General features: G+C 27.8%; 1 protein-coding gene across 1 annotated transcript; it reads right to left on the reverse strand.

Moving 5' to 3' along the window:
* Positions 1–2,586: 2,586 nt before the first annotated feature.
* LOC129968330 (transcription factor MafK-like) lies at positions 2,587–6,072 on the reverse strand. Its single transcript, XM_056082187.1, has 3 exons — positions 6,013–6,072; positions 3,246–3,539; positions 2,587–2,628 (listed from the first exon to the last, which is right to left on the reverse strand). Exons 1-3 carry the CDS (start codon positions 6,070–6,072, stop codon positions 2,587–2,589), a joined length of 396 nt encoding a protein of 131 aa, XP_055938162.1.
* Between the last annotated feature and the right edge of the window lie 5,752 nt (positions 6,073–11,824).

Here is an 11,824-nt window from a genome sequence, read left to right on the forward strand (position 1 = left end):
TTTGTTTATTAGAATTTGATACAAAATATTGCATTAACACACTTTTGAAATTTAAAACAATCCAATAATTTAAATACTGTAAAACAAAATTCAACACTGAATATATTAAATAAAATATATTTGAATAGAAATTTTATAAAATAAATTTATATAAGTAAAATTGAATATTTATTATAAATATAAGAAATTAAATTTTCTTGTTTTGTAACTATATCTTAAAAAGGTCACATTTGAACAAAAACTTAAAACTCACCAATGTAATGTGATACATAAATAACGCTGCTGCTAAGTGTGCAAAAATAAATAAATCCCTCAAAAGAAAAAAAATACACATATATATAAAATTTAAACATAAAAAAACCTTTCACATTAGTAACATATAATTATACATTTGTGCTAATTCACAATCTACCACTCTAAAAATAACAACTAGAGCATGTAACAAAAAAAAAAATACTTTACATAAAAGAATGATTTAAAAAATATAAAAAGCTTGAACATTTTTTTACCCACCCCAAACACAAAATATCAACATGTTATAAAGAAATCATTTTTTTTTTTTTTTTTTCAGTTGTAGTCAAATTATATATAAATATCGATAAAAATTACCTTGAAAATTCATTTTTCATAATAGGATTCATTTGCATGGTTTATTTAATTTTTTCAACAGAAATTAAATATATTAATGTAATCATCATATATAAAATATTTTATTATGCACTGATCTTTGTGTTTAAAATTTTTATGTTCGCATATTATTGAATCCTTTTTAAAGTTAACACTTTACATTACTTACAAGATAAAAACACCAGCATGAAATAATCTAATATTCCAGATTACTTAAGAACTTTCTTTGAATATGACAGTATTTCAAGTTATTATTTTTCTCTCTCTCTCTTATTATATATATTCTAAGAATTCTGCAGCAATGTTTAAGTACAATGCAGACAAAAGTCTATAAAACTCACTATTTGCTAGAGAAGGCATTAAAGTAAGTTTTCATATTCTTCAAAGCTTATAAAGACAAAATCTGATTCCAATAAGTATCAAATTATTAATTGCTATGTTAGAAAGTAATAAAGAATAAAGTTTCTTGCAAGATAATGCTGAAATAAAATATCCATGACAGTTTAAATACATTATATTATGGCATATTAGATACTTTTATTTTAGTAAAAGAAACTTCCCAGAATGTATTTGTTAAAATGAAAAATATATTAGATGACAGCAGCATTGATTATTTAAAGATCCATATTTAATTGTGTATTTTACAATCGATTTTAATAAAATTATTTCTGCCCTAAGTAACATGAATTAAAATTAAAATATTTTTAAAAGATATTTTTTTCATCATATTAATAAAAAGAAAAATATATGCACCCAATAATAATCAGAAAAAAATACAGTTAATCAATTTTAAACATTTCAGTAAATTTTAACTATAAATTCATTTTTTTGTGCAGCAAAAAGGGGAAAATGTGCTTAAAGGAGAAAAAGGTATTAATAAAAATATTACATAGCCCCAAATATGAAACAAAGTTAATGAGTAATTACATATGCAGACTTATTAAATGATTATGCTTTCTTTCAGGTAATGAGTTAATACTTAAAAACCCATGATTAATGAAACATTGAGATAAAATCTTGTATATAAACTACATCCAAGATATAATGAAACATTGAGATAGATCTTGGATATAAAAGAAAAACTATAGCATATGAAGATGTCACTACCAAAATTGCATACATATAATTTTGTTCACTAGTGTTAAAACTCTGAAACCAAACAACAAATGTTTCAGTTTTAGAATGGTTATCACATTCAATCTCAAGAAACTTCAACATATAAATTGTTATAGCAAATACAACAAATTAGTAATTTATTGTGATCACGCAACACAAGCTTTACACAAAAACAATAAATTGCAGATGATTTAAATATTTCTTTCTTTCAACAGCAACAGTGGTTATGCAGTAAGCTGTAACTATATTTATTTCTTAGTTAATAAGTAGTAAATATAGGTAATAATATTCCAATATACAATACAAAGCAAATTATATAGTTTTTCAGTCATCATTTTTAAAGAAAAGGTAACACAAAATACTTCACTATTGTTTTGCAATTCCATGAAGAAAATCATTATTCCAAAGAGAGCTTTAGAAAATATTTAAACATAGTAAATTTAAAAGCGAATTATACAAAAATAGCAACTTCATATAAGTGTATTTTAATAAAATCAAATGCATTATCATTCAGGTATGTAATTTTAAAATGTATGAAAAAAAAAAGTCTTCATACAGAGACAGATTAAGCCCTTTAAGGATTCTTAAACAATGCAAGTAAGACTCTCTTTTCACTCTCAAACTTCCAAAGCATATAATTTTTATTGATTAAAATTAAAACTGTTAATCTCTATACTAACAGTTTTTTGAGTTATAAATATTATGACAAAGTGAAATGAAACATATCATAGTATGTCACCAGCAAAAGAGTTTGTTTAATTAACTTACATTTAAAGATTTTTTTAAAAATTGTGAAAAAAATTTACATTTTTAACACAAGATTTCCAAGACTGTTGATACAAGTCAGCCAAGTAAAAGGGACGGGGATGGATAGACCACATCAATCTGCATGAGGCAAAAAAAAAAAAAAAAAAAAAAATCCAAAGTTTTGAAATTTAAGCAATATTTACATTTTAATTTAAGTACATAACACTTTTGAAAATCAAATGACAACACAGAATAAATTGACTCTGACAGTACTATAAAAAAATATCGAGTCCCATGACTATCTGAAGTTGAAATGCCTTTCAGCAATTTTTCAATTTGCCCATTTGATGATAAACAAACCCAGTTTCTATATACGCATATCAGAAATTGAGTAACTTTTCTAATTTAAAACAAAGACAAAAGCCTACTTAAAGGTTGATATAGTACTAAAATTCTCTGAAGTAAAGCTTGTGTAATTTTCTATTTTGTACTTTTTTTGTTGAACTTCTGTAAAAGAATGGCTATTTCAAAATTCTTTGACTAGTATAACCAAAAAGATCTAAAAAACCACATATACAACTTTAATTTTGATTTGTTCAAAGCTGCGAGGTGAGATGGTACTTATTGTAAAAATATTACACATAAAAACACTTAACAGAAATTTGATGTCAGATATCCAACTCAGGAGGTATATAAATATTTTCACTTATTGCATATTGTTTTAAACTCTCATAATTTTTTTTCTTTTGAAGTACTTCTTGCTCTAAAGCTTTATTTTCCAACTTCAAATTATTTATATCACGAACAATAATAGCTCGATCATACTGTAATTCATCTTTTTGTTCAAGTCTTTTGTTTCGACAACTTGCAGCATAGCCACGGTTTTTTAAAGTTCGTCTTCTTTGTTTCATACGCTGAATCTCTGAACGACTCAAGCCTGAATTTTTCAGAAGACGATTAAGATCTCTTACAGTAAGACTCACAAGTTCATCATCACTTATTTCAGCAGAAGAAGAAAGTGCATGAAATCCAGAGAAATTCATTTCACTCTGAAAGAAGAAAAAGAATTAAATATTACCTTTTTTCCTCTCCTAAAAAATAGAACTTGCATTAGAAAATCTATTTAAATCAAGAAAAAAATTAAAATTCAACAAAAGAAAGTAGACTAGCAGAATGGCAAATTAATACTTATAAAATATAGCATTTTAAAATCTAAATTTCTATTTTATAGTTAAAATTATTATCCATTAAAAGAGGCGTATATAATAAATATGCCATCCCTAAAGATGCAAAATATAGTATGCATTTATTTCAGCATATTATAAACCCCTAAAAAATACCCATGTCCAATGTATACATAGCTTATACAACAGGACAAAGTAATATTACTTACAAGATGACTAAAGACTCGTTAGAATAAACACCACGAGAAGAGCAGATTTTAATAATTAATGCAGCATATATATCAGCAGTTACACACAGGTAGAAAATATAATGATATTACTCTACAATACTTGTACAGAAAAGATTAAAATAAATTTTGAAATTTAAAAAATAAATCTATCTAGTGATTGTTGCTATGTTTAATTTTAAAAAGCAGTGTTAATATTTCCAATTTCATAAAATTCAGCTTGAGAAGGCAAAGAGATATTGATATTGCTTACAAAGGTATGATAAATGCAATGCAGTTTTTCGCCAATTTTCTTCTGGTTGTATTTTTATCTCAACTGCTACAACTCTAATCCTATCCTTACATTTTCATAATTTTTTTTACAGCACAATAACTATAGTTTTTAAATTTAATAATATTCTATATTTGGACTGAAACTTTTTATTTTTTCAATAATTGATTAATAGAGCAATGTTTTTCAGGCTTTATAAATGAAATACAAAAATAAATAAATAAATAAAAATAACCTCAGAGTAACTACATAAGATAATTTGAAATACCTGCCTTTCCATTGCAAAATGTAAACCTATTATAGAACATGTCAATATAAGATAAAGCAATATTAGCTTTGGAGTCACTTTTTTTTTCTTCAAATTTTAATTAATTTTAATAAAAAATTAAGCTGAATTTCAGTTTTTTCTGCAGTAACTATCAAAAAATAAGTGCAAAAAAATAAATTATATTCTATTTCAAAATTTTAAAAATTGTCATTATATGATATCAATTTAACTGTTTAGCAAATTTTTGCATTTCTTTTTGGTCTGATTTCCAACAATAAATTATATTGTTACTTTAAATAAACTGTTGTTCAAACCATTTTCATTGCTAAATTAACTAGTTGATCACCTGATTTTCTTTCATTGTTGAAAGTTAAATGTGGTTTTTTTTTTATATTAAAAAAAAAATGCATAAAAAGAATTTGGAAGATAAATGAACCTTGCATTTACTTGGTTATTACCGAAATGATATCTTGGGACTAGCTTTCATTAGAAAATTTAAACTGTAGTATAAGCAAGGTTATTAAAGTCTCTCTTTACATACACATATCTTTAATGTCTTGCAATTCCATGGCATCATGGATATGAAACAATTGAACTGGATTTAAAAATAACTGATATCTCCAACAAACCAGATGATTACCAAAGGAAATTAATTTATAAATAGTATAATTACTTTGTAAAAGCACTTTAGGCTTCGTTTATTCTATATATTTTACTAACTTTTAATAGATTTTAAATAATTTAATATTCCTCATTTCATTTTTGATAAAATTATGTTATAAATAAGTAATTTTACAACATTACACGAATAATATAAATGAACGTCCAACATTAAGCTTCAAAGCAACTCTTTCCTCAGAAAGTTTTCATAACTTTGATCACCGATTATGATAATAAAATTATGTGCAAGTTAGAATTAAACATAACGTTTTGAATAAATGATCATTATTCTTTTCTGCATTCCAATGATGGTATATTTCCTAAATCAAATTATATTGCAGGAAGATTTATCAAGTTTCAGGAAATAAAAACAACAGTTCAAAATTTTTAAAAATTGTCAACCATATTACTAGGAAATTTATAAATAGTTCTTTGCTCTATGCACTGAAATTATACTTTTAAAATGCTTGGATTAAATTATTTATTAAATGCTTACATTTAACTCATTAAAAAAACAAGTAGCATTTTCATTGAAATGAATTTTTTTTTTTTTAAATTTGCAGACAATAAAAAGAAAATATACAATCACACAAAGATATGAATTAAAAAAAAATAAAGAAAATAGAAAAGTAAATAATTTCAAAACCATGACAAGGTCAATTACAATAAATTTTAATTTGAAACTATGCTGTTCATATTTGATTTCTTAATGAGAAAATAATTTTTAAAAATTGCTTCTCGGAATTAAAATTTTGAAATAACACACAATTAATAAAATTCACATAATATCGTAATAAATTCACACAATTTGAATTAAATTTTAACATAACACAATATCAATAAAATTCATATTAATTTTAAAATCTACATGATAATATACATTTTTTTTTTCTTTATGATTTAAAATATTACCTTAACTTCCGATAACGGTTCTTCCTTAATAGAAAGGTAGTCGCTCCACTGATCATTCATTTTTTATAGTAGATGTATTCAAAAATTTATGAAATTCATATTCCGTCGTTTAAAAATTTTTCCTTATATTACTGCTGAATCACTGTCTCAAACAAAAGACTTGCTTCAGCTGTTGCAGACAGGATAAACACCGGCACCTTAAGAGTACCGCACTATCTACTAAGCATTATGCATTGCACTGAGACGAACTGGCCTAAACCAATGATGAGCGTGAAATGTTTTTATTGCATTTCCTTTTCTGTGTGACTTTTTTATGACTTTCTATAAAATTATAAACGTTATAGTTTGTTTTATAATAGGGTACCTATATATTTCATATGTATTTTGAGAAAGTTGACTATGATGTTGATTCAGTTAAGATTTACTTTTTAAAAGGAAAAGAAAAAAAAAAAAAAAAAAATTCAAAATCAAACTTATGCATTGAAAACCGAAATTGCAACTAAAATTTCATGCAATACTAGTTGTCTTTGACGACCAGTTGGTTCATCGGCGATATAGGTAACATTAATTTCAATCAAATCATTTAGATAAAAGTGATCCATGGTACTATGAAATCGCCAAACATTCAAGATGTGTTACTTTACTTTAGATATACTCAGCTCATTGTGTATGGATGGAGATAAGTCCCATGATATCATTACAACTATTGAAAATGTAAATATATGGTATAATATTGTCATAAATATATATTTTTATAATTTTATACGTGTTCTGATAGATTTGACACTTGAAAACTTCTAATAAAAACCAGTTCAATCACATCAAACCTTTAACCATAACTTAATTTTACGATTCATCTTTCTTTTAACTTTTACGGTTCAGTGACTTCGTTTGTTCGTCGACCAGCTGGTTAACCAAGATTAATGGTTTGCTGAAACTTTGAATTAAATATTTTTTTGTAGCTTGATGTTTTCCGCAGCAAAATATTTTTAAATTACAAATTTTATTAGACGTGTAACCAGTATTATTTTAACAACCTTATACCTTTAATATATTAATATATAGGATGTTTTTTAAAAAAACTGACGATACTGAGAGACCTCTGTAGCTCGAACTATCAACCGCAAACCCACCAAATTTTGTGCGGGGACTATTGACGATATAGGAAAAAGGAATCCGTAAAAACAAATTTTAGTTCAAAAAGTTGCCGATAGAGGGAATGTGGCGCTTTTGATCTAAATTTTAAGTTTAACTGCACGATAAAATTTTAAAAAGCTACAGTAAACAGATAAATGAATAACAAAGAATTAATTTTTACACAAATGTGCTTTATTCGAAAAAAATAACTTTTGCAAATAGTTACCAATTTAAAAAAAAAAAGAGGAGATTCTATTCAACTTCCTTTTTTTTATTTGTTCTTTTGTTTTTATTGAGTAGAATCGCTTTCTCGGGGAAAACATCGGCTACTTTCAATATGACCTCCATTTTCTTGGACTAAACATTGTATTTTGTACACCGTACTCTCTACAGCTGAATGCAACATTTCAGGAGGCATGTTCATGACAGTCCGTGTTATGTTTTCCTTTAAAGTTCGAGACTCCACAAAGATAAACCCTCGATTTTAAATAACCCCACAGAAAAAAGTCAAGTGGGGTTAGATCCGGGGAGCGAGGTGGCCATGCAACACGAAAACAGCGACTAATGACTCTTTATTCAGTAAAGTCATGGCGCAACAGTTACTGTACGGATGTACCAATATGTGGTAGTGCCCCATCCTACATAAAGACAATTTTATCTAAGCATTGCCTTTGCTGAAGTTAAGGGATAACAAAACTACTCAGCATATCATTATGTCTTTGAGCATTTACAGAACAGGTCTGCGATTCTGCTTGATAATAGTCTCAAAACAGTATGATCCGATGATAAAATCTGCTGTAAAACCCCACCAAACAGTTACTTTTTGAGAATGGAGTGGGATTTCTTGAAATGCATGGGGATGTTCAGATGCCCAAATTCTGAAATTCTGATTGTCAACAGTCCCATTCAAATAAAAATGGGCCTCGTCTCTCCAGAGGGTTGTCCAAGGTCAAGCCTCGTCGACCTCCATCCTGGCAAGAAATGTCAAAGCAAAAGTGAATCGAAGATCATAATCTGTAGATTTTAATTAATGCAAAAGGCTAATTTTATATGGATAAATTGAAGAATTTTTCTTAAAACTTTCCATACTGTTGAAGCACTAACATTCAGTTGTCGGGCAACTCCACGGGTTTCTTTCAACGATTTCAATTTCAACATCTGTGATCGTATCTTCCGATACCGTTTTCCGTCTTCTACCAGGCCGAGTTGCGAGAAAACCTTTTTTCCCAAATTTTTTAATTATTGCTTTCACTGCATTGTCCCTTCACGTTAGTTGTTTCGACTTCTAAATTCGCGAAGAGGGCCGCTGCTTTGGATTGATTAAGATAAACGAGCTTCATAAGTAATGCACGCTGTGCTAAAGTGAGACGCATTTTACAAATCAACTGATACTTGAAATGATTTTCAATGTATCTTTTTATAACTCGAAATACTAGCATTGGTGTCGACTACGCAATCGGGATTTTGAATTTTGCAATTTTTCCCCTCATTTTATGCAAAGCGCCACATTTTCCCCCATCGACAACTTTTGGTACCAAATTTTTTTTTTTTCATGGATTCCTTTTTCCTATGTTGTTAATAGTCCCAGTATAAAATTTGGTGGTTTTGCGGCTGATAGTTCAAGCTACAGAGGTCTCAGAGTACCGTCAGTTTAAAAAAAGAGAGACTCTGTATAATGCATCTCACCTAAAATATAAACTTTAATTCGAAAAACTGTAATTAAAACTTTTTTTAACTATAAAACAAAAAAGGAGTATCGTTCAGCATTGAAGTTTTTTTTTTTTACTACAGAATATTTTTTGTAATTTGTATAATAATTCAAACGATTATTCAGTATAATTCAATAAAAAGTTCAGTGCACTACGATAGGGGGGGGGGATAATATATTTTCATGCATCTAATTATATTGTATCAAAGAACAGCAAACAATGTTCACTCATCGGGAGAGGTCTGCCTGAAATTTTCTTGCATAATCTCTAACGAAGGTGTTACTCCCCTCCTTTGACATAAAATTATGGATTTTGATCTATTAGCACAAAAGGAAAAGCAACATCGTTACAATATCTTCTCGACATTGGCTTGTATTCAGTACATCGGACAACATAATGGTAATGTTGTACAATAGCTTCTGCTAATAGGGTGGACAAGGTCGCAAATGCTATGCCTTGGCATTAGCGAGAAATAGTTACGAAATATAGATCTTCGGCGAGAATCTAATGTTTTTATTGAATCTGTAATACGAATATGTGTTTTGAGTGCCATTTCTCCAACCAAATCAAATTAAAATTGGACGCGCAACTATATATTGTAGCCACAAAATCGCATATCGAATTTCATTGATTTATGTCATTCCGTTATAAGTTACTAAGCATGTGGAAGTACAGACCGACAGACAGTCAATCCTTTAACAGAATTGGCTCAAAATTTGATAATCTATATTTTAAATCCTAAACTTGTACATCAAATTTTATCTACTTAACTCTTTGCGTTTTGGAATGATCGAGTTCACTTGTAACCTTAGATAAAGACAGACAGACTTCCTGTAAATGGAGTTCATTCAAAATTTAAATTTGGTCATAATTCCATGCACCGAATTTCAACTGTATACCTCACAGTGTTTTTGAGTTATAGTGTTTAGAGATGACGAATATTTTACGAGAGGTTATTACGTAACCAATATCATAAAGTCATAAATACCAATGATCAATATTTTTCAAAGAAGGGTGTGATTCAAATCCATGATACCATCTTACTGGTGATATTTCGATTACAGGTTTTGAATCACGATAGAAAGTAAGAGTCGATATGATCTGTCCGATGGAAGCTCTCGAACAAAACAGAAAAGGAGAAATCTGTGAATGGCTTAAAAAGTGAACAGACCGGTTATTCTTGGAATTATCGTATCATTGAATTGCATATCACTGAAATTTATCGGAGCGATGACTTCACTGGAAAGTGTGAAGTCGCCGCTCCACTTCATAAGAGTGATCTTGACTTTCCGATATTCGCATTTGATGATGCACTATTCCATACAAATCATTTTTAATTGCTTGTGACATGACTTTACATATATTCTGTTTACTGCTGGCGCCATCTATTGGTAGAACAAAGAACTAAAGTAAACATTTTAAAGAAATGACATATATTTAATTCAATTTTTTCAGAAAATGGTTTACTCCAATAAAGAAATTAAATAAATAGTTTTGAAAAAAAAATCAAATTTAAGAAGTAAGTTGAAATAGATAAATTTATTCCATCACACGTTACTTATAGTAGTAAATTAAGCATTAATTACAATTAATAAATTTTATATTTAATATTAAGTAATAATTTTTAATTAATAATATGATTGAAATAACAGATATTTAGAACAAATATTTAAAAATAACAATTGCAAAATTATTTGTTATTCAAAAAATCGTGGATTATGCATCTGTAATAGTGTTCACAGATCAACAAATAGTCATAAAGTCAAACATGCAGTTTTCGGACTCAGAGAGATCTGAAACGTGGATATTCGTTAAAATCTCGAGTTCAAATTTTTTTGACGATCATAATACTTTCTCTATACTTCTCATATGAGAAAACAAGAATGGATGCACTTGAAAAAAAAATTCATCAATGCTTACTTGTGAAATTAAATCATAATTGTTTATCAAAATTTTGAAATATTTATTAAAAAGTATTCATTAAACATGAAATCTACTAATTATGGAAAATTACTAATTATTCTACTAATTATTCATATCATCAGCGTCAACAGAAATGAAATCCGGATTATATTAATTTGTATTTATAGTAATAATGAAAAGAAATTCAATTTCGTCGCAACAGATAAATACATTGATGAAAATTTAAAAAAAAATGTTAAAAATGAATTAAAAATATAAAAAAAAACATGTACATGAAATAAATTGGTATCATTGAAATAATAATTTTTTGAATTTTAATATGTAGAAAAATCATTTTTGTGGAGCAATATGTTCGGGAGTAACAAAAAAAAAAAAAAAAAAAAAAAAAAAAAAACATCACCATTTCTCTGAACTTTAATGAATGAAAATTTTGCACAAATTTATCCTCCAGGAAAGAAATATTGATAAATAGTTTCGGATCTCTAGGTCAAACGGTCTTACTGCGCATGTTGTCTTACGGTCTTACTGTTTGTTGAATTTGTCGGGTTCTTACTCGGCCATTTATAAGACGGCATGAAAAATGCTGTTCGGTCGATGACAAGTAATTGTCCCGTCGGGACAACAACATGTCTCTGTGTTGTATTTTTTTCTTACTGCGCATGCTTTTGTTGAATTTGGCGGGGTTTTTTTTTGGCGTGAAAATGTTGATTACTTATCATAGATTAATTCTGACATTTTTTTGATTTTTGTTCTTTCTGATGTGAGGTGTTTTTTTTTTTTTTTCATCTTATTTGCCTTTTCTTTTCTAAAGTTTTCAAAATTTAATTATGCTGATCTTTTTCTATTTTATTTTATCATCACAACGAAAAAAATAATTTATAGCAAAGCGGTAATTTATAGCCGAACATGGAATATCTGAATCTATTTTATGAAATTGTGGCAAGCATAAATCAGTCCCTTTCTGCGCATGCGCTGCTTACTTTCCGTCTCTTAACTGGCCGAGAGTAAACCTGGCATAAGGATGAATGTGTGGATGTCTGTAG

This window comes from Argiope bruennichi, chromosome 5, assembly GCF_947563725.1.
Source record: "Argiope bruennichi chromosome 5, qqArgBrue1.1, whole genome shotgun sequence".
NCBI lineage: Eukaryota > Metazoa > Arthropoda > Arachnida > Araneae > Araneidae > Argiope > Argiope bruennichi.

Bases quoted from the DNA above. Each gene is read 5' to 3' on its own strand.
- LOC129968330 (XM_056082187.1), bottom strand. From the start codon at position 6,072: ATGAATGATCAGTGGAGCGACTACCTTTCTATTAAGGAAGAACCGTTA. The intron at 3,540-6,012 runs GTAATATTTTAA...TTCTTCTTTCAG, and splicing joins AACCGTTATCGGAAGTTAAG to AGTGAAATGAATTTCTCTGG. The intron at 2,629-3,245 runs GTACTTCAAAAG...TGCCTCATGCAG, and splicing joins ATAAAGCTTTAGAGCAAGAA to ATTGATGTGGTCTATCCATC.